Genomic DNA, 20,885 nt, shown 5'->3' with positions numbered 1-20,885 from the left:
GGCACAATCTCCTGCTCTGCACCAAACTCAAATCTGTTAATGATCTCTTTGCATTCAGCTCTAAGTGGGAGCAGGCATCTTGCTTGGCCTAGGGCAGTGTTACATGCCGTCACACACTCCAGACGGGACTGCTTAACTGCGGTCTGGAGCACACAGGCATGGGGCTGCGGAATGTGCATATACTTGGAGGGGGGTTGGGACAGAGGAGAGAGGGGAAGCACAGCAGCGCCTCTCTCTACTCGTCACGGGTCTTTATGTTTAGAGCACACCGAACGTCTCTAATGAAGGCAGTCGATCACTTTGATTCCCTTTACTGGACCCAAACATCTGGCTCAACACTGTGCATCTGTGCTGTAGTGGCATTCATGCCATGTGCACCCCTTATTAGAGAAGGGAGTCAATCTAAAATGGGATTGGGTGTGCACTCAGCAGTTAATCATGCGACAGAGGTCACTCACATTGCTTAGATCCGTTTGCGTCTTAGTAACTGACACCCAAGTGAATCCACTTCAACTGCAAAGCAGGGAAACAGACATAATTTTACAAAAAAGTTTATTATATTTTAAAATGTTTGTACACTCGGTATGACAATGTGCTTACACAATACTTACAGTAGAGTAGGGTTACTTACTTTGTACATAGAAAAATAATAACAAAAACAAACAAACAAACAAAAAAAACGCATGAAAATCCCCCCCCCACTGAAATAAAATAAAGGGCTGTGAGTCAGCGGGGTCCTAAATTTGACAGACTGATGTGGGAACTGCATTAGGAGGGCTGAGCTGGTGAGGATGGGTGGGCTCACTGTGCTCCCCGACCCTACTCTCCTGCATACAGCTTTGGTAATTTTACACAATATTTACACTTTCAATAATGAAATGATAGTCCTTTTACAAAGTGTCTGCTTATTTTCTCATTCCCCAAACTATAATTCAATATATTCACATATAAAGCAATGTACATATGTTGGTACTTTGTTTGCAATTTAATTGGCTTCAACAAACTATGCTAATGAAGCTACCTTGACAACCATAAAAACCTTGGAAATTAATGAACGACAGTTTGTGGAGCAAGGCCAGCCTACGTGTCTCTAATGTCTCACTAGAACACATACATGAGCAAAATAAACAGAACACACAAAATGTTGTGAACCTGTTAAAAATGCAATGCTACAACCTTCATTTTCAGCAATATTCCTACAAGAAGAGGAAACAGGGCAGAGCAAATCGTGGGAGGGGTTGGACAGTAAATGAGGAAAAACTGATACACAGCTAAACAGCACATCAACCATAGCATTCAAACCCTGCTCCCTTTTTTATACATAAATTGATAAAATAGATGGAAATATTGATCACTAACCCCACTGCCAACCTGCTGGTTACTGGCTGATCCCTAAGTGTACTGTGAGTAAAAGCTCATCCCGGTGAGGCCATATTACTTGAAGCAGGAGACATGGAAAATGGAGGAATTTCCATAAGGATACCACGCTGACCTCAGCCTACATCATGCATTCATAAAACAACAGAGGCTCCAGAGTCTTGTGGTTAAGAAGGCAGGGTTTGAGGAGTGGAAGCTTGGACCTCCACAGCCCAGTTAAAAGCAGCACCAGATACAGTCAGTGGCAGGGGGTTGAAGCGTGCACAAGAAAAAGGAAGTGGTGGGGGGAGGGAGGACTGGACTGTTCTGTCATTTATCCATTTTTAACAGTGGAAAGAAACAAAGAAACGTTGATAAATATGATACGAAAGCTGATTCCACTGAGTAATCCTCATTCAGGGCTAGAAGAGTTTAAAAAGTGGAACTGAGGTGATCCATCTCGGGAACATTTAAGAGCAACAAATGTATTAAAAAAAAAAGAAAAAAAAAAGCTTAAAATCAAACAGTCAGTGAAAACAGTCTCTGTAGCACCCCTCACTGTCATCCATCAAGAACACTGCACCCACTGCATCTGGAGTTTGGGGTCGTTCAGCGACACTCAAGTCTCCGTCAGTCTCTAGAATGGGGCTCCTCGGCGATCCATGGGCCCTGGAGACCTTCTTGGGCAGCAGTGCAATTCTTAGTCATAAATACGTGTAAGAAACTACTTCACGGATCAGGCTGGCCAGTACATACATGAAGGAGTGAATGGAAAGGCAAATCTGTGCTTCTCCTGTTCTTCGCGCAGAGCAAGTGTAACATCTGTGGCCTCTGAGGCTAGTACACCTCTGTGTCCTCCTTGGGCCTGTACACAGAGCCAAATCTCTGCATGTACTTCTTGATGTACTCCTTGGTCTTGTGCTTCACATTCTCGTTACACTCAAGGTCCTCAGGATTGTTACAAGCTTTCAGCTCCTTATTCATGACTCCGTGAGTTAGCTAGAAGAATGGGCAGAGATGAAGCCAGAGTTAGACATGTTTCTTGTCACCAGACTACAGTAAATTATATAATTACAATGTATATCTAAGTTGTGGTGGAGTGGTTGGATGGTTAATTCTCTTTTAGTGACTTTGCCCTTTATAATTTAAGACAATAAAACGCAATCTCTAAATGAGTGAAGCCCAACTCGTCTTTCTGTTTATTGTGCCCATGTCCTCAGAGTCCTGGTATGTCCGAGTGGCACTCAGCGCAAACCACTCCCTACATACACAATCCATGGACCTACCGGGAACGATGGAAAAACACAATGCTGCCCTTTGAAGAAACGCTGGTTGAAAAGAGCTTTTAGAAAGGAATGAGTAAAACAAAAGAGAGGGAGATAATAGTTTGCATGTACAATGTGTTCTTAGTCTCTTTCAGAGGCACAATACAAAAACACTTGGCTGAAGAAAGAAATCGTGGGAGCTCAACTATTTCGTTCTGGTTTGGGGAAAAACTTTGAAAACTTTCCTTTTAAGTCAAAAGCTGACCAATGCTTTCATTGTGCTCTGACCATGTGGAGGCGAAGGAAAGGTTCAAAGCTTCTCAGCATTAATGGAAGTTATAACTGCATGTGTCAACATCTTGTTTGTTTAATCTTACCTTTCTAGCCAGGTGTTTGAAATCCTCTGTGTTGCTGATGCGTCCAAGTTTGCAGTCTGGCTTCCGGTAAGGATTTAGACATTGCACTATGAACTGGGACATCTGAGTAATAACACACACACACACACACACACGCACACAATAAATGAAAACAATAATGGATGCATAGAAGCCATTCAGTTCCACGTAGGTAAAGGTGTAGAGGTTTGGAAAACATAACCAACAGGATTAAACAGTATTGTTGCAAACATTGTTTTCAGAGACTCTGACTCACCTCTTTGCGAAATGTCTCTTTACTCTTTTTAGCCAGTTCACTGGAAGTGTCTGCTTCAGCTGTCTTTGTGGAGAACTATAACAATGCAACATAAGACATTAATAATACAGTTAAAATACAAACAGAATTTGCTTCACATTCAACCTCTTGGCTTTGCAAGAGGAATTTGTTCCAAACTATCTCCCATCCAATTCTGCTTCTTTCATCCGTTTGTCAGACGTTTTCGTAGCTATAGTGGAAGACTGTGCAACCATGTCATACTGACATTAACCAGCTGAGTAGGTTCCTACAATTTAAATCACAACTGATGCCCCACCTGTGCACCATCTCAATCAGACACGGCAACTGGCAGCAAAACAGTAGCTATCAAGGTCAGTGGGGCATCAAACAGCACCTGCTCACCGGCTACTTGACACAAAGCAGGGATATCCTGCCAGGATGCTGCCTCTCTGGCCCCAGCCTTCAACAGTAAAGGCGAACAGGCAACAGCTGAGCGCCTATACCCACAACAAAGTGGTGAGGATCAAAAGAGAGCACAAAAGATTCACACGCATACACACTCACACACAGTGCCAGGGCCAGGAATCCACATACAGTGAAATCGGACGCTTTGCAAATGCAGAGCATGTGCCATAGTTTCAAGTGCTGGACGTGGACACCACCACTGTCTAAACACATGCTGGGAAATGGTCCATGACCTTGTCGCTGTTCTTGGCGGGAAACGCTGCATGAAAAACATGGATCTTGCCATCTCAGTTTTTGATGCTTTTTTTCCCCAACTCCGTTACATCTTTTTAAAAGAGACAAAAGGGACACATGCTAAGTTGGACTTTAGTACAAGAAACCGCAAACAAATGAATGTTGGGTCAACCAGATGGTTTCTATTATCCTCAAAGTCAGGATAAAAATGAAGAGAGGGAAAACAAACGAGGCAGAGGAAGAAGAGATGAGCTGAGCCGCCCCTCCCCTCAAGGCCTGGGGGCTAGGGGACAAACAGCTGAGCAGGGGGTGGGGTGAGTGGATCCTCTCTTCAAATCTTTGTCTCCATGTAGATTCTGATGAAGCCATTTTATGAGGAGAAGTCATCTGCGAGGTCATAACTCTCAATGAATATGGTGTTGTGCGTTTTTCTTTTTTTTTTTTTCCCTTGAGACACAGCTGAAAGCAATCACTAGTACAGCATCTTCAATTACCTCAAGGAACAAACACTATAATCATGTTTTGCATCCAGGCACAAACTTTCTGGGAACCAAACGAAAAAGTGAAGAGGATACTTCCTCATTCCTCAACAAAACTACTGCAAGTATTTAACATTTCATACCACTTTGAAAACGATTACCACTAAAAGCACACCTTGGAAGGATTCTCATCATAGGTGGGTGTTCCCAGGTCCATCTCTGATTCATGGTCCACACTAGTGTTGTCGTTACTTCCTTCCCAGGTTGGAGGGTCCCACTGTGTTTGTCTAATGCACAGAGAAAAGTAATGTCAGATTGAAACACATGCAGGGGTTTTCTAGAGGCACAAATGCCCACCTTACAGACACACAGCGATACCAACCTTGTGACTATATGGTAGTAGTAGATCTTGCCTTCAGGGTCCCGCGCCACTTTCCAGTTGGGAGGTAGGACAATAGTTTTGGGTTTGGGGGGAGAGGGAGGAGGCAGGTCTATCACATTGTTGGGTACAATCATTTCCTGAAGATGAGAATAAAAAGAAGGTAAGTATCAGCAAATCCATGTGTCTTCACTTAGAAGTACCTAAAATTTCTTTTGGATTTTGCCAGGAGACAGAACCTGATTCACTTAAGCCACATTTTTTGATGATAATTGTAGTTATAATCACACATGATTTCAATCAGAGTCTTATTTACAAATGAGCCCTTTCCTTTATTTGTTTTAACTTTAGTCACATCTTAAAAGGCACTTTGTCCTTATTTGAGTCTTGGAACCACATGCTGTAGCACTGAAGAGTTGCAGAATTTAGATGTATACTACCCCCTTGTGGCCACACTGAGACAAAAGGTGACCTCAAAATCGCATAGATTTCTGAAAGTCTCAAAGATCCTCAAAAGTGGAGGCTCAAACTTCCTGATAAATTGTTAAATCCTTCAAAACAAAGAATTTTTAATGTGACCTCATGCTGCTCAGGAATATAAACTCCATCCAATCCATTCACTAATATCCATTTGGTATACAGTTATGCATTAAGTACATGTCAATTTGTTTTGTCTTGCCCCACCATCCTGTTTCAAGTAAGGACACGATTTTATGGGAGCTTCAAAGCATCATTATTTATCTGCCATGAATTATGTCCAGATTTCTCTGTACTCCACGTGCTTTAGAAACTTGACAGACTGTGGATGCGTTACCTGTTGGACAGTTTGGGATGTGACAATGGTGGTGACTGTGCCTCCCTGCTGCACCACCACCCCCTGCTGATGGCCAGGATACACGGGCTGGCCATGTAGGTAGCTGGCTGTGGGTTCAGTGTATGCCTTCAGAAACACAAAGTACAGTCACATCAGACAACTTCTCTTGACAAAGTGGCAACCTCCAAGTCTGAAAAATGAAGCTAACATGGAAGTGCCAAAAACAGCGTTCCTCAAATGGCCACTTGAGGCTGGCTCCAAAAGCAAGTCAATCCCCATTGACCCCAATATTAAAACGCCCAAGTTTACAGCAGAAATGAATAAAATGTTGTTGTTTTTTTTCTTTTAGCTAATTTCCCCACTCATGACAACTGAGGGGTGATTTTTTTGATTTTTTCATATATTTGACTTAAATTTAATTGATATTAAGGCTTAAAGTTATGCATAATTTATGGGCATGTCTTCTTTGCGTGACAGCCTTCCAGTGGGTTTCAGTAACCAGGCTCCATTTGGCCCATCTCAGCTCCACCCGAGCTCTACCTCTTGGACCATTTTTGGATTAGCCAGAAGTTAGGCAGAGTCAAGCACTGCTAAGATCTCGACAGCTGGAGCCACTGTCACTGAGCGTCACAATGGCTCTTCAAAAACCTGTCGCTGATGTCATGGAGACTACATCCATGTTTTAAACAGTCTATATGAGCTGTTTTTTCTCAAGTTAGCTGGAACATTACAGCAACATATCAACCCCAACCACAAACTCTCTTAATATAAATGGGGTTTCCACAATAATGGCAGAAATAAAGTTGTCTATGCTTTTCAACACTGTATACTCGAGAGAGCAATTGGAAAATTTAAGTACAGTAAAAACACCAAAGGATATCAAGACCCAGGCAAGGAACACCCTACCTGTATAACAGGAGTGTTGGCTTGAGGGTAGGCGGTGGGGATGCTGTAGATGGTTTGACATGGCTGGCCCTGGTAATAGATGGCTGTCTGTGTCTGCGCCTGAGCTGGGGCCGTGGCATACTGCTGTGCAGGCTGTGTCTGCACAGTCACTGCCTGCTGAGTAGTTGGATCCCAGAGAGTGGTGTAGCTTTGCTGGCCCTGTACCTGAGGGGCCGTCTGGGCTGGTACAGAGAGGACAGCTACGCCTGCGTCCTGGGGCGCTACAGTTGGCTGCGCATACTGCTGAGGGTTTCCAGTGGCGAGGTTGGTGGTGCTGATGTGCTGAGAGAGATTTGAGACTGGAGTGGCCTGGGAAGTTGAAGAGGGAGAGGTCAGTCCCAGGTCTGTGGTAAGACGCTGGGGGGGCGTCTGTTCATAGGTCCGAGTGGGCTCAACCGAAGGAGTAGGTAGCAGTACTTTGCCTGCATTGGGGTTGGAGGGATCCACAAAGGTCTGGATGGGATATCCAGGAGGGTAGGTGATGAAACCAGGACTGGAGGTATAGGCCAGGGCAGGGTCATAAGATATAGACTGAAGTTGCTGCTGCTGCTGCTGAAGCTGTTGTTGTTTCTGGGCTTCCCGCTGAGCAACCTCCTGCTCAAACAGCTTTCTGCGCTCCTCTGTGGACAGCTTGTTGCGCTCCTTGCCACCACCGCCCCTTGGAGTCTTGCTGCTATTAGATGGGTCAAACCTTAAAAATCCAAAGAGAAAGACCACAGCTGAAGGCTAAAAGTTTGTCATGATATACAGCTATACATACATTGCACTACACTTGGAGGACAGTCTGCACAATGTTCCCCCAATCACAAGAATTTACTCACCGTTCCTCTGTGCGTCTGGTGGTCCTCTCATAGGATGACGGTGGTGACGTGGAGCGTCTCCTCCGTCTCTCTGTGCTGCGTGGAGTTTTCTCAGAGATTCGATCACGATCTCTGTCTCTGTCCCTCTCCCTGTCCCAGTCTCGATCCCTGTCTCTGTCATAATCTCGGTCTCTGTCGCGTTCCCTCTCCTTCTCTCGCTCCCTTTCACGCTCTCGGCTACCAGATGTGGTGCGTGGTGTCAAAGCCGTGTCTCGATCTCGGCTGCGATCTGTGAGAAAATCGAATTCGTCAAAAATCATATGGGAAAAATTCTCTGCCAAAAATGAGCATTGGACTAAACTTACCATTTGCTTCCTTTTCCACCTGACTCTTTTTTGGTATTCTGTACACCTCCTGAAAGGACAAGTACAACTTTGACTTCAGGACAGCATGCAAACATTATATATAAACATGTACATTTTTGTGCACGTTTAAGAGTCTAAGAGTGACTATTTGAGCTCACCTTCAGATCCTTCCAGCTTTCTAGAAGCCTGGCAGCCATGCCACTAATGTCCACAGCACTGAGTTGGGGCTCCTGACTCCTCTCACTCTCCACATCTGAGACACCTTCCTCTTCATCCTGAGAAGGAGTTCCTATAACTGATGGGTCAACAGGGGTCGCTATGACCTCAGGGGGCATACTGGCCTCTGGGTTCTCCGAACTTGGAGCAGCATCAGTGTTAGATGAACCAGGTTGCGCCTCACTGCCAGCAGGAGGTTTCTCAGCCTCTTGAGTCACTGCCTGGGCTTCCACATTCTCTGAAGGCTGCTCAGGTGGAAGATCAGCAACTTCTGTTTGGATGGATTGACTCTCAAGAACTTTACTGGTGAGCTGGTCTCCTTCAAGTTCAGCCTTTTCCGTCACTGTCTGACTGGTCTGCTCCTCGCTACTCTCCTGGTCTTCACTAGGCTCTTTTGGCCCCTCAAGTTCATCTGTCTGACCCTCACTTGTGTCCTCTTTCATCTCAATTTCTTGCTCCAAATCCAAATCCATTTTTTCTTTTACCTCCTCAGTTTGAGGTTGGTGCTGGCGGCTTGAATTCATCTCAGCCTCTTCCTGTTTCTCCTCGTTCCCCGACCCTTCCGTCGTTTCTTTCGTTGGATCTTCTGTTTCACACACTGGGTCGGCCTTTGACTGTTTGCCATCAAGAAGTCCTGCATGTGAGGATTCCTCTTCTTCCTCCTCCTCCTCCTCCTCCTCTTCCTCCTTCCCATCGGATGCTTTGCTAGCGTCAGAGAGTGCACTGTCCAGACTGTTTTCACTGATGATCTTAAGGCGGCGGTATACGGCAGGTTTGGAGGCGTCACCATCCAATTCTGGTCCCAGTTTGGTGGAGGAACCATCAGGAGTGTTGAGGGGCGTTTGAGCTCGGGAGGTGTTCTCACTGGAGTAGCCATCCATCTCAACAGGCTGAGGGAGAGTTTTTGTCTGGGCCCATCGCTGAATGAAGGTCAGGACTCTGCTCTCCTCCAACATGTTTTTAGTAGCGATAGGTAGCACAGCCAAGGTCTTCATAATCTGTCAACAGGAAGACAGAATATCAGTGATCAAACAGCAAATGTCAGTGTATATGACTGTACAGGCTCCAGCTACTTCAGTAGAATTTGACTACGTTATGAATGTTTTAAATGCACAGTCAATGACATGTGTCACCTCAAACTGCAGTTTGGTGTTATTAGCACTGTTGCCTTTAGCTTCAGAGAGCTCCATCATTAAGATCCACAGCAAAGACAATCCATGATGGTCCAGGAACTGCTTCAGGCATGATGGATTTTGAGTATCCTGTGAAACACAATCATATGATGTTATATACTGCAAATGATAACAGAAAATATCAACATTATAAACAAGCCATCCACGACTCCGGTCATACTTGTATGAGCTTGAGGCAGATGAGTTTCTGCTCCATGGTTTCCACTCGGACCATGAGTCTGCAGAGAGACACCACCTGTTTCTCATCATACAGGCCTTCTCCATTCTCCAGTAATGCCTCCAGCTCCTCATCAACCTGAGGAAGGACAATGTGATGTCATCATTGAAAATACCACACCACATTTTTCTTTGGAAAAAAAAGGTTATTTTTAATTTAAGATAATTTATTAAATTATTGTGGTTGTGTGACACACTTTCAAATATGAATGAAAGAACTGACCGTGGTGAGAGCACTCTTTCGATTGCGGTCTTTCTTCATCTTCCCTCCAGCTGCCCGAACACTAACTCTGGTCTCCCCACCAAGGAAGCCTCTGCAGCTGGGTGCTCCACAGAAACATTTCTGTGCTTCTTTGCTGTAGAAAAAAATAAAACAATTGCCCCAAGTAAATCATCAATTTGAAGGTTAAATAACCACTCTTTATGAACATGTCTATGTGAATGGATCCATTTTTATGTTTCATGCAACAAAAACATTTTAATAAACCGCATAAAACACAAGTGTGGTGAAAAATAATAACTGTATAGAAACAGTACCCGTATCTCTGGAACTGGTAATCAAACGTCAGTTCAGTCCCTGCAGTGACAGCCTTGGTGGTGAAGAACCCAACTCTAAGCTGGCCATTGACAGTCCACTGGAATGGGATAAAAATCAGTATCAGGGAGGTCAGCTTTCTATAGTTGACCTGAATAAGCGGTATCATCCAAGTGCTTTCTTTTGCCGCTTTACCTTTTGAGTCTCACAGTTGGGCTCGCAGCTATGGTTCATAAACCGAGAGCAATTACCCTTCAGCGTTGCATCAATGATCTGAAGAGACATAATGCAATGTCAAGTATTTCTGCCAGCCACTTTATCCAACTCATTAAACCAGATTGCAGTAGAAATGTTAACATGAATTGCAATGTGTCAAATCATCACTCACCTCATTATTCTTTAGAGACATGAAGTAGTAATGGATGTTCTTATTACGAGCGTATTCTTTGACCCTTGTTTTGAACTCCTTGTGGTCCAATACCTCCCCGCAGTATTCCAGTACAAAGGTGTTTCTGAGATGGCAGTAAAAACAAGTTTGACAATCATCCTGTCTCTTTTTTCAGCCAAAACATTAAAGAACATTAATTAATTGAAAAAGCTAATATGCCACTGGAATTTAACCTTTAAACTTCAGTGGCATATTAGCTTTTTCACAAATGTCTATGCTATGAGAAAATTCCTTGAGATGTCTTCCAAACTTTCTTCTTAACCTTAACATTGATTTATTCTAATTGCAGAAGCTTTGGCCTGTTCAAATGTCAGAGTTTTGGGATGCAATCATCTTTTTTAAACATACAAAGATGAAAACAACATGAACATCTTTAGTAGTAGGTAGACACACAATAACTACCTAGTTTGTGAAAAATTTCATGTTAAATTCTTGAAAAACATCCAGAAAAGTTACAATGAAAGCTTTTAAGAGGCTTACGGAGACAAGTCTTTAGCTGCCCTGAGTCCCCAGCCCTTGTCTTCTGTGAGGATAACATCGAAGTCTGCATGTTGTTTCATCTGAAAGCGTCGATTAGAACAGTAGACTCCATTCAGGCATCGTGAGGAGCTTTAAAAAAAGGAAAAGAAGATAAGATTATATTCTTTAGTTGGCTTCTACACATGGCAAACCAGCATATTTTTTACAGCCTTAATGTTGTTATTAAGTTTCGACAGCATGATTTATACTGACTCCTGTCCAACTCTGACTAGGTACATCATGTTACTAGATTTCCTAATGTCAAAGCATCAATTATAATTTGTCAGGGTGTCAAAAGGGAGATACACAGTATAAGAACAGTATTTGTCTATAACTTACCACTCAATCATCAGCAACCGGTTTAAACAGTCTTCCCCACATGCTAATACTCCTTTTGCACGCTCCTCTCTGGACAGCATTGCGCATTCACATTGCATTCTCTTGATATCTCGATGAGATTTGCTCTTCTTTCTGCAAAAAACAAAAATGTTCAAAGCTAAAGCCTGAAAGCACTTGAACGATTTATTATGAGGTTATACGTGGTACAAACTAAATAGTAATCGTTAATCGGGCTGGACGACACCTTACCTCTCAGTCAGGTAGAGGTTCTCCTCTATTAAATCAAAGTACGGGGGCATCTTCTTCGACTTGGATGACTCTTTCCATTTATTGGCATCTTGAAAGTCCTGCAGAGTGAGTGACGGACGCTGCAACTCAGCTTTGACATGACTTTCCTTAGAGACATCAGCATCTCCTAGACGGTCCCTCTTGCCTGCAGGCCCAGCTTCTGCCTCATTGTCTGAATCTGACTCAATCTCAGGACGCCTTTTCTTTGGAGGGCCCCGGCCTCTGTGGGGTCTGAAATTGTCTTCTCTAGGGGGGTCAGGCACAGCAGAGCCCCTGCTGTTGCTGCTTATTTCATGACCTTGTACAAAGCTTGATGACCCAGGAGTGCAATGGCCACTGCATTCAACAGCTGTTTTACGAAGATTAGATGGTTTATCCCCACTGTAGTCGTCATGGTCATTAGTTAGGGAGTCAGGATGGATTTCACCTGCAGGATCCTGAAAATGTTCATGCACATGGAGGTAGGTTTTTCTGCTAGTCTGCATGTTAGGGGATTGGTGGTTCCACAAGGCATTTCTCTGCTTGTGCTCTTGTTCCTTGGGAAAGGTTCCTTCCAGTTTAGTGTTTGTTAACTGTGGCCCATGACTGCTATCAGGCTGCTGGTATGTACTAGTGGGCTGTTCTGGTTGTGAAAATTCCCAACGCTGGCTAAATCCATTGTTGTCACAGATATTGTCAGCACTGGAGAAATCATCATGTTGGTAATGGGAATACATCGTTTCACCTCTGCTGCTTACATTATGCTGTTTGTGCCCTTGCTCACATTGTCTGGAATTATCAAGGCTGTGGGCAAGGTCTGTGGCACTTCCATGGGCACTGATATGACCCGCCATGTAAGGCTGGACACTGATGGAGCTGGAGCCCTCCGAGTGACTGGTGCTGTCAATCATATTACTCTGGGATTGACAGAGCATACTGTTATTGGATGAATCATTCACACCAACACATGGACCACTAGTCTCTACAAACACAGTTGAAGGACTCCCCTGCCTTTGTTTTGGGACTCCACTGATATTCACATCAGCTGCTAAATTAGCATTCTGCAGTTCTGATCTATTCATCAGAGTGCATGGTGAAGCTCCCATGTCCTGTGTATCCATTGTTAGGGAAGAATTCTTTGGCACCACAACCACAGAGTGCAATCGCTTTATAGCCTCGCCGCAATCAGAGTCATACTCTGAGTTGTCACTATCACTGGCCTCACTTTGCCCTCCTAATGCTTCCTGATTTAGTGCAGTTCTTTTACTTAATTTGCTCTTGTGTGCACTGTCCTTGGATTTTTCTTCACAATCATCGCCATTCCAAGTCTGCATCTTTGCGGCTTTGCTGTCCTGCGATGTATCATTTATGTGCAAAGGCTCATCTGTGTTGGTTTTCTGAGAAACGCTCAGTTTTAAGTCACAGTGGTCAACGCTAGTGCTTTCCTGTGAAGGCTCACTTTGGTCTTTGTATGTATCGGTCATGGATGTGCTGTCTGAGCTGACTTCTTGCTTAGGGATCTCAATCTGCTTCAACGGTTTGGAATGTGTTTCAGCTTCTGGCTGAATAGTATCTTTAATGTAAGAGTCTTGCTGGCTATTTTCTTTAGAAAACTCAATCTTTTTGACAGAGATCACTTTTTTAACAGTCGGCTTGCTCTCTGCACAAAGTGTCTTCTGTGAATTATCACTCTCTGAGGTGTCCTGCCCAACAATATCCCATCTGGACTTTTTTGTAGTACTGCTGCTCTTTTTAACAGTATCCATATTTTGCTGTTCAAGTGTCAGCAGATTCTCAGATTCAAGACCTGATGAATCCGATTTGAGTAGTACACTTGTGTCAACCTGCTTGCTGACCGCTGAAACCATATTCACCTCAACAATCTCTGGTTTAGTGTTCTGCTGGACATCATGTGTGACAGCTGAATCTGATGTATTAATTAAGGACTTTGGTCCTGGTGAACAGTCAACAACTTTCCTGTCCTGGCAGCTCATTATACTATCTGTACTACTGCTTGATTTTAAGACAGCTGCATTTGAGTTCACATGTGGTCGGTTATTAGAAGAAAGGCTATCCTTCACATTAGTCAAGTTTTCCAGGGTGGCATTTACATGAGGCTTTAAGCTTTCATTTGAGGTTATAGCTGAGACATTTTCATTCTCAACTTCAAGATTTGATTTAGTTTCTATTCTCTTGGATGCAGATTCTTGCAAACTCTGATCAGTGCAAGCGGCCATCTCCTTAAAATCCTGATTACTGTGTTCATTTCCACCTGGTTGGAAATCAGATGTTTCCTTTTCACTCTGAGAACACAATTCTGTGGTGTTTGCACACAGTGGTACTTTGCCAGGGTTGTGAAATATGTCATTTGATTGTCTATCATGTCCGCTAGTTTTCACAGAAGATCTAGAAGGGGTCGTCTGCTTTGAGTCTGGCCTACTGGTTTTCCTTTGGGGGTTTTTACAGTTCTCTTCCGAACCAGAGCTTTTGTCAGAGGCCTGTGATGTTCCTTTATGATCTGCCTCAGAGTCACTTGAGCTGCTTTTTTGCCGTTTTTCATATGTCTGAGAGTGGGTATGCATACTGGAGGAAGAGGATTTGCTGTTGGTCTCTGACTTGTGATGGGAGCTAGATTTACGGTAACTGGAGTCCTGATCAGGAGAGCACTTGCGCTGGGAATCAGAGTCCGATAGTCGCTTTGAAGTCCTTTCAGACTTTGACGATTGTGTTCTTTTATCCAACTCTGAGGAGTGAGGAGAATCTGCAGATTTGGAGGCTTTATCAGATTTTGAGTAGGAGGATGATTTTGACTCTTTATGTGAGCTTGAATGTGCAGACAATCTGCTGGAGTCACTTGTCCTTGTCCTTGTCTTCCTGTGGTCATCCTCAGAGTCAGAACTGTCTCGAGTTCTGTCAGTGCGAGAACGAGAGCGCCTTCTCTCCCTGCGTGGAGAACTTCTATGTGATCTCCGATCAGAATCATGATAGTATGACCTTTCAGAGCGTGAGCCTCTGTCACCTCGGGATCTCTCTGATCTGGAGTGAGATGAACTTGTTCTTGACCCTCTTGATCTAGACCGTGATCTAGATCTGGTCCTTCTGCGATCTTTGTCTGATCGAGATGAGCGTGAAGATGTGTGTCTAGAATCACGGTCTGCTTTGGAGTAACTAGAAGACCTCTCATGGTTCTCTGACCGCTTGGAGGAACTTTTTTCCTTTTCCTCCACATGTGAACCACAGGAAGACTTTTTTACCTCTTTGCTTCTGCTGTCAGAGTTTGTTTTACTTTTGGAGTCAACTGATTTGTGACTGGAAGACATCTGGACTGAATCTCCATCAGATTCTGAGCCAGGGGGAACATTATCAGACTGGGACCTTGTTTTCCTTTTGTATACCTTACTGTCCTGCTCAGCACTGCTGGAACCCTCTCCATCTTTTCCAGAGCAGGCAGCTGGCTTCTTGAGGCTACGGGTTATCCTCGTCTCTGAGGCTTCAACGTGGGCATTCTCAGAAAAAGAAGGGCAAACACTGACGACATTTTGAGGCTGGGGTATTGGGAATTCAGTTACACTTGTTGATTTCTGCAGAACCTGCAATTCAGGAGAGTGCGGCTCCTCCGACACAACAGGTGTTGGTTTCTCTTCAGTCACAGAGACACTGAGAATTTGCTTCTTGAAATGCAGCTTTGCTAAGTCAGTTTTCAGTTTAGTGGCAGAGGAGACTGGTGTTTGAGAATGTGTCTCTGCTGTTGATGTTGGCACCATGGGTGTCTGCTTTTGATCAGTTTTGCTGTCTGTATTCTGACCTCCTTTGTCTGGGGTTGACTGTGACAAGGCCAGGTGAGGTTCAGTGGCAGACTTGTCAGAGCTGGCAGGGGTGAAGAGGTTGTTCTGCAGTGTCTTCTTAGGTTGTGCTAAGCTGAAGGACACTTTCTGACGACCTTGATCCTCCAGGTTGACCTTCATCTTGGTCCCTTTAGGCAGGAGATGGTTGGATAGCATGACTCTGGGAGACAGGCTCTTGATTAGAGCTGCCTTGGATAGGCCCTCTACCTTAAGCTACAATAGAGAGATCACAAATGAAGCTGTTACCTGGGTTGCTTGAAAGCCATGAAATTACATAGGGGTTGTGTAACAATGGCTGATAGAAAGCACACAAATAGCATGCATAGGAATGAAAAGAAAATATCTACACTCATGTTGTTTAGTTAGTACTTACCGAGGCACCACTCCCCTCCTCTCTGTGGTTACATAAGAACATCATGGGAACAAAAAAAGAGGAAAGACACAAATCAATTTACATCGTTCTTGGCGTAACAAGTTTAAGATAAAAAGGAAGGATATATGACACCAAAATTCTGAGGGTAACCTGAGAACGTGAAAATGTCCCTGACCATATCATGTGTGCTCGTAACTATTAATGATTTCGAGGCACAACATCAGCGAACCAAGGTACAACGGTGTTCGGTTTACCCTTTCCACTGCCTGTTCCTGTAACTCTGTTTTGCCGAATGCAAGAGGACTGTTATACTATCAAAAATAATCATACATAGAATGCATTTTTGAATTTCATCTCAACCATTTCATCTAAACTATTTTTTATCAATTACAAATAGTGGAGAGTGACAGTAAATAGGGCAAATGGCTGACATGCAACATTACTCCTTATATAGATTCCAACTCTATGAACTGAGCAGGAATCTATCTGTTTATCTAGACTACAAGCTCAACATGGTGCAGTGACGAACAAACAGACAGTGACTGGGAGTAATGGATTTGAATGGCAGGTAAATGACAGGAAGCACTCCTGTGGCTGTCAGGTTCACTGGGCTATTGATTGGGCAGATACTGGATTTCCCCAAACTTTTACAGAGACAACTCACCAATAAAAAAAGCTCAATGACGAGTGACGAAAACAAAATACAATAAAAAAAAAATCCTATTTATCTAAAGAGAGGTATAATACTTTTCATTACGAACTTATGTTTGCTTAGGATGGTGGAAAATAAAACCAAAATCTCCAACTAAATGTATCAATATTATGGTGTTTTTTGCTTAACAGTGCCTACATTTTCAGCATGGTGTTAATGGTCTTCAATTTTTCATTCAACAACTGTTAAGGGCGAGTGCTTAACTGTTTTCTTTTGTGGACATGCTGATAAAACAGAAGAGGAAGTTGGCAACCGAAGGCATGCTGAATTTGTGAAAAACTTGCATTAAATTTGACCCAAGCTGGATATTTGGATGTTGATTCCTATCGATCCTAATCATTCTCTAGCTGGGCTATCATTCTTTAATGCCTAAGAACCAAATCCAGTTCTAAAGCCAGTGCCTTGCTCAAGAGCAATAGCAGGAGCATTAACTCTGGTTTAGAAGAAAACTTGTGCACCCATATGTAAACATGAAAATGGCATGCAAGCTACACACAAGATGGTCAGGATGGTTATTCAACCCCAGGATCTGTCTCTTATTGTGAATGTACTGTGCTAAACAGAGAGCCACCATGCAGAGACAGAGAACAATAAGCCTTTCTGTAAACAATAAAATATATGTCCTATGAGATGGACTACAGTTAGCCTAGCTTGCAATACATATGTTAAAGGTCTATGCCTTTCATATTCTACATAGATGGTGTGCTTCACTTTTTCAATGATAAAACCCTGTCAACGCTACAGAGAAACCAAAAAACCCCACTATGTTTTCAAAAGTAAAGGCAAGATGAAATAAAAATGAGCTGTATGACAGGCTGGACTATCTGTGGTCCAGAAAGTCTTTATGTTTACATTTGTCATATTACTGTAAGTTTGCAATATCACTGCTGATTGTAGTCAAAGGTTAGGGTTACAAACTTGAATCTTTCTCTTGTTTTGCATTAGAGGTTTTCTGAGTTTGTTTCATCTCTCTTAAAAGAAAACACTGAAAAAAAAACAGTGTTCAGATGATAATGATGACAAACATGAGTTTAACCTTTTTTGTGATTTTGTGATAATTGCTGTGAAATCAATGTTATTAATATCTATTTCTAACCCTAAACCTAAGAAAGCAGACTTTAAGCACACATACACAGAAAAACTAAAAAAAAAAAACTATAAACAATATGTATAGTATATTTAGATGATACATGAGAGTCCTTTAAAAGTGTGGAAATAACCTAACCAACTAATAACCTAAACATCTCGCTGCTGCAAGTATCTAACATGTTAATAATTGGGTTTTTTAACCTCCTTTTGTCCTATTAAGGTGTGTGCGTGTGTGTGTGTCTGTGTGTGTCTGTGTGCATGTGTGTGTTTTCCTTAGGGTAGGCTCAATATGGGTGCAGTGCAACAATTGGGTCATTTAATCCACTAGGATTTCATTTTTTTCTATTTCTCTGTGACCTTCAAAATGAGACACTTGAGCAGTGACATGCTGTTATATACGAAGGGCTATAACAAGCATCTTACAATAAAATGTTTAATAAACTGGACCTACTAGATCAAGGATTTTACCATTTTAACTTGATGCTGCAAGAATATTTTACACCAAATACAGGAATGTTATTCCAACTATAATGCATGACTTTCAAGTTTCAAGCTAATAAACCTGAAAACCAGAGAGCATAACTGAACATCATATTCAATACCAAGCATTGTGGTCCATCTATCGTTCCTATATGGTGGCATACATATGAGTGATACCTAATGACAGGACCTGAAATGATCTCTGTGTCTTTTTCCTACTAATGAATGAAAGTATGCACCTTTACTTTTCATTTAGAGGCCTTTTAACATGTATACTACTGTCACAGATGGTAATATACTTTATACTCCATTTATACACTGGCCAGTCACAAATAACAGCATAAATAGGTAACAAAGACAGCATGTTATCACCTATTAATAAAAAAAAACAACCAAGACTATTTGCAGAGGATAGTCTTGTATTTTTAAATGTCAAATAACTATAAGTGTACAAATAATGACAAGGCCTTGGGTTTAGGATGACCTTGATATCAAGACGATTTATCAGTTACTAGGTGGCTGAAAGGTCTGCATCCAAAGCAAAATACAACTTGGCGACCATACTAAAATGATTTCCAAATTCATATCACACCACTCTACACAACATACACTGTGAGTTGCATTTTGTGCTGTCTAATACCTGATCTCTGACTTGAGAAGAGTGTCCATTGAGAAACTCGTCTAGGATTAGAAGGCCTGAAGAGGCTGCTGGCCAAGTATAATCCAAATCAGAGAAATGAGCCCTCCAAAGTGACGCCACACCTGACAAAAAGAAAGATAGGGTTGCAATGAACTGAGTCTCGTTTGTCCTGAAACGCTTACAGCTACTCTGACAATAACTTTTAGACTTTTTACATCACTGACATCTGAGGGAAGCTGCAGAAAAATGCAAATGCAACTTTTTTGTTTGACATATTAAACATAGCATTTAGTAGAGTGTCTGGCTTGTGCAAAAACATATTATCAAAAACTACAGTGACATTCTTTCAACTGTTGTAGTATTAACAACATTTACAGGCATCCCTTCCAAAGAATCCTGTTATCTATGTGTGCAATGTGGCAGAGAACCCAGTTGCACGTCTTAATATATATGAGACAAGGATTTCCCCCTTTGTCAACTTGGTGGACAGTTTATCTTTACTGCTGTCACTCTGGCTGCATCATAGCAACAAAAATGAAAGGTTACATCCACCTATGGTATATTAATAGTACTATCATGGTCGAAGATAGATGAAAAACATGGATGCAGGGCGAATAGAGAACATGCATCTCATTATTGGACATGTACAGCGCAAGCAAATGGCCTACAGAAAACAAAGGGTGTCTGCAGAATGAGGATTAATGCCAAAGAACACATCGACACTCATGAAAACAAACGGTGACTGGTTTGAAGCAAATGAGGAAACTAATTAAACCATGGCCTGAGCGGGAGGATTGGCTGCAGCCAAGACCTGGCCTTTCAAAGGGTGATTCTACCCACTATGAAAGCGAGTAGAGGGTGTGTAGCAAACCTGTTAATTTAGTGAAATATGTTATCAAGATTTGCTAACTAGTCACACTACATCATACATATAAGTAGCAAGCTGGCAGGCAAGGCGGCATTGACTTAACTATTCGAATGCGACGCTGGTTTACAAAAATATGAGAATCAGCTAAGCTAACGTGAACAGAGAGCTTCTGTGGGCCATCTTCAAAGATAGCGTTAGCTCGTGTTGTGCTATGTATACCGTTAATTCTTGTTGTTAATGTTGAACAGCCGGCAATTCTGTGCTTTGAAATAGCAGAAGTATGGCGTATTGTGGTTCATCGGCTAAGTAGCAGGAGCAATCACATTTGTTGCTGTAAACGAAGTCGGCTAGTCAAGGTACTCTCCTAGCATCAGCCGCTAAAGCTAGTTGCGGTAGCTAACTCTCGCACTGTAACTCGCAGTCAGTAGGCTAACGTTACTGTTGTTATAGATTACTTATACATCTTTGACCTGTCACAAATGTTTAAAGTCGTTGTAAAGTAAGTTTTTCGACTAGTGGGTAGCTTGTTACTTTTCTAACTTAATGAATAAGCAGAAACGGTTGGATATACGTTTCCATTTTAAGATATAATGACCCGTATTCTCAAGTCTCTGCACCCGGCTTTACTAGCATGCTAGCAAATTATGTTTTGTCTTACTTGTGTGTAGTAGGATGGTTAAACCACAATTAATGTGACGATACGTAAAAAACAGCGGTTCACGAGGTACTCACTTTACGAAGTGCTTAAGGTCACAAGGCTCCCCCATCTTCGAAATCACCTTTAATCGGCCCTTTGTAAAACATCAAGCAACAATGTATGCCGACGTCAAATCCATACGGAGCTGTCGGAAATGATCGTCGGCTCAGAGGCTCCGCTGCTGATGTGCCCCAGCTTCAGCCTCGGTGATCGGTGGTACTATCGAGCTAGCATGAGCTCACATAGTTAGCCAATAGTTGGAGAAGAGATCGAGAACACAAATGATCGCAAAACCCAAACGACAGATAGTCTTAACTTGGTCAGCCTCTAAGTTGCACTAAGAGTGAGAACCTGGTCTGCCCGTAAGATTATGAACATGTTTTTGGAATACCTTTTATTCCACACATAGATTCTCACAATGTGTCTCTGGCTTTGGCTGCTGTGTCCAACAACATCACATGATGTGGGAACATTGCTGGCGCGAACCCCGGAGCGCACCGCAATAGCGACTTACTGAATAAGTAACGATAAAACTAAAAGCTTCACACCCTTGTCAGAAAATAAGGGAGAAAACAGAGGTGACAAAAATTGACAGTGCAACAATAAAGCTCAAATAAATGAAATGGTCTGTATTTCAGGGTGACTAGTGAATAAACAGATAAAAGTCTGAGCATGAGTCGGATCATACAACAAAT

At 42.6% G+C, this 20,885-nt stretch overlaps 1 protein-coding gene across 2 annotated transcripts; it reads right to left on the bottom strand.

Moving 5' to 3' along the window:
* Positions 1–541: 541 nt before the first annotated feature.
* setd2 (SET domain containing 2, histone lysine methyltransferase) lies at positions 542–20,351 on the bottom strand. Of its 2 annotated transcripts, XM_041942396.1 has the most exons (22): positions 20,226–20,351; positions 18,626–18,747; positions 15,705–15,726; positions 11,469–15,544; positions 11,220–11,351; positions 10,842–10,970; positions 10,302–10,425; positions 10,109–10,186; positions 9,916–10,013; positions 9,602–9,734; positions 9,323–9,457; positions 9,103–9,231; positions 7,912–8,967; positions 7,754–7,802; positions 7,410–7,677; positions 6,550–7,279; positions 5,644–5,769; positions 4,833–4,969; positions 4,626–4,737; positions 3,273–3,347; positions 2,999–3,100; positions 542–2,355 (listed from the first exon to the last, which is right to left on the bottom strand). In XM_041942396.1, exons 2-22 carry the CDS (start codon positions 18,652–18,654, stop codon positions 2,194–2,196), a joined length of 7,902 nt encoding a protein of 2,633 aa, XP_041798330.1. In that variant the 5' UTR covers positions 18,655–18,747; positions 20,226–20,351; the 3' UTR covers positions 542–2,193. The 2 variants fall into 2 exon arrangements, with proteins under 2 accessions (XP_041798330.1, XP_041798329.1); XM_041942395.1 differs by lacking the exon at positions 18,626–18,747 and having other exon boundaries at positions 20,226–20,273.
* Between the last annotated feature and the right edge of the window lie 534 nt (positions 20,352–20,885).

Source organism: Chelmon rostratus, chromosome 8 (genome assembly GCF_017976325.1).
Source record: "Chelmon rostratus isolate fCheRos1 chromosome 8, fCheRos1.pri, whole genome shotgun sequence".
NCBI classification, from domain to species: domain Eukaryota; kingdom Metazoa; phylum Chordata; class Actinopteri; order Chaetodontiformes; family Chaetodontidae; genus Chelmon; species Chelmon rostratus.
Note: the sequence above shows the minus strand (reverse complement) of the source record. Positions and strands in the feature narration are given on the sequence as shown.

Excerpts from the sequence above, each read along its gene's own strand:
- setd2 (XM_041942395.1), bottom strand. The coding sequence starts at position 20,260 with ATGGGGGAGCCTTGTGACCTTAAGCACTTCGTAAA. Across the intron at positions 5,770-6,549 it reads CCAACACTCCTGTTATACAG|GCATACACTGAACCCACAGC; the intron begins GTAGGGTGTTCC and ends GTGTTTCTGAAG. Across the intron at positions 2,356-2,998 it reads TCAAACACCTGGCTAGAAAG|CTAACTCACGGAGTCATGAA; the intron begins GTAAGATTAAAC and ends CCATTCTTCTAG.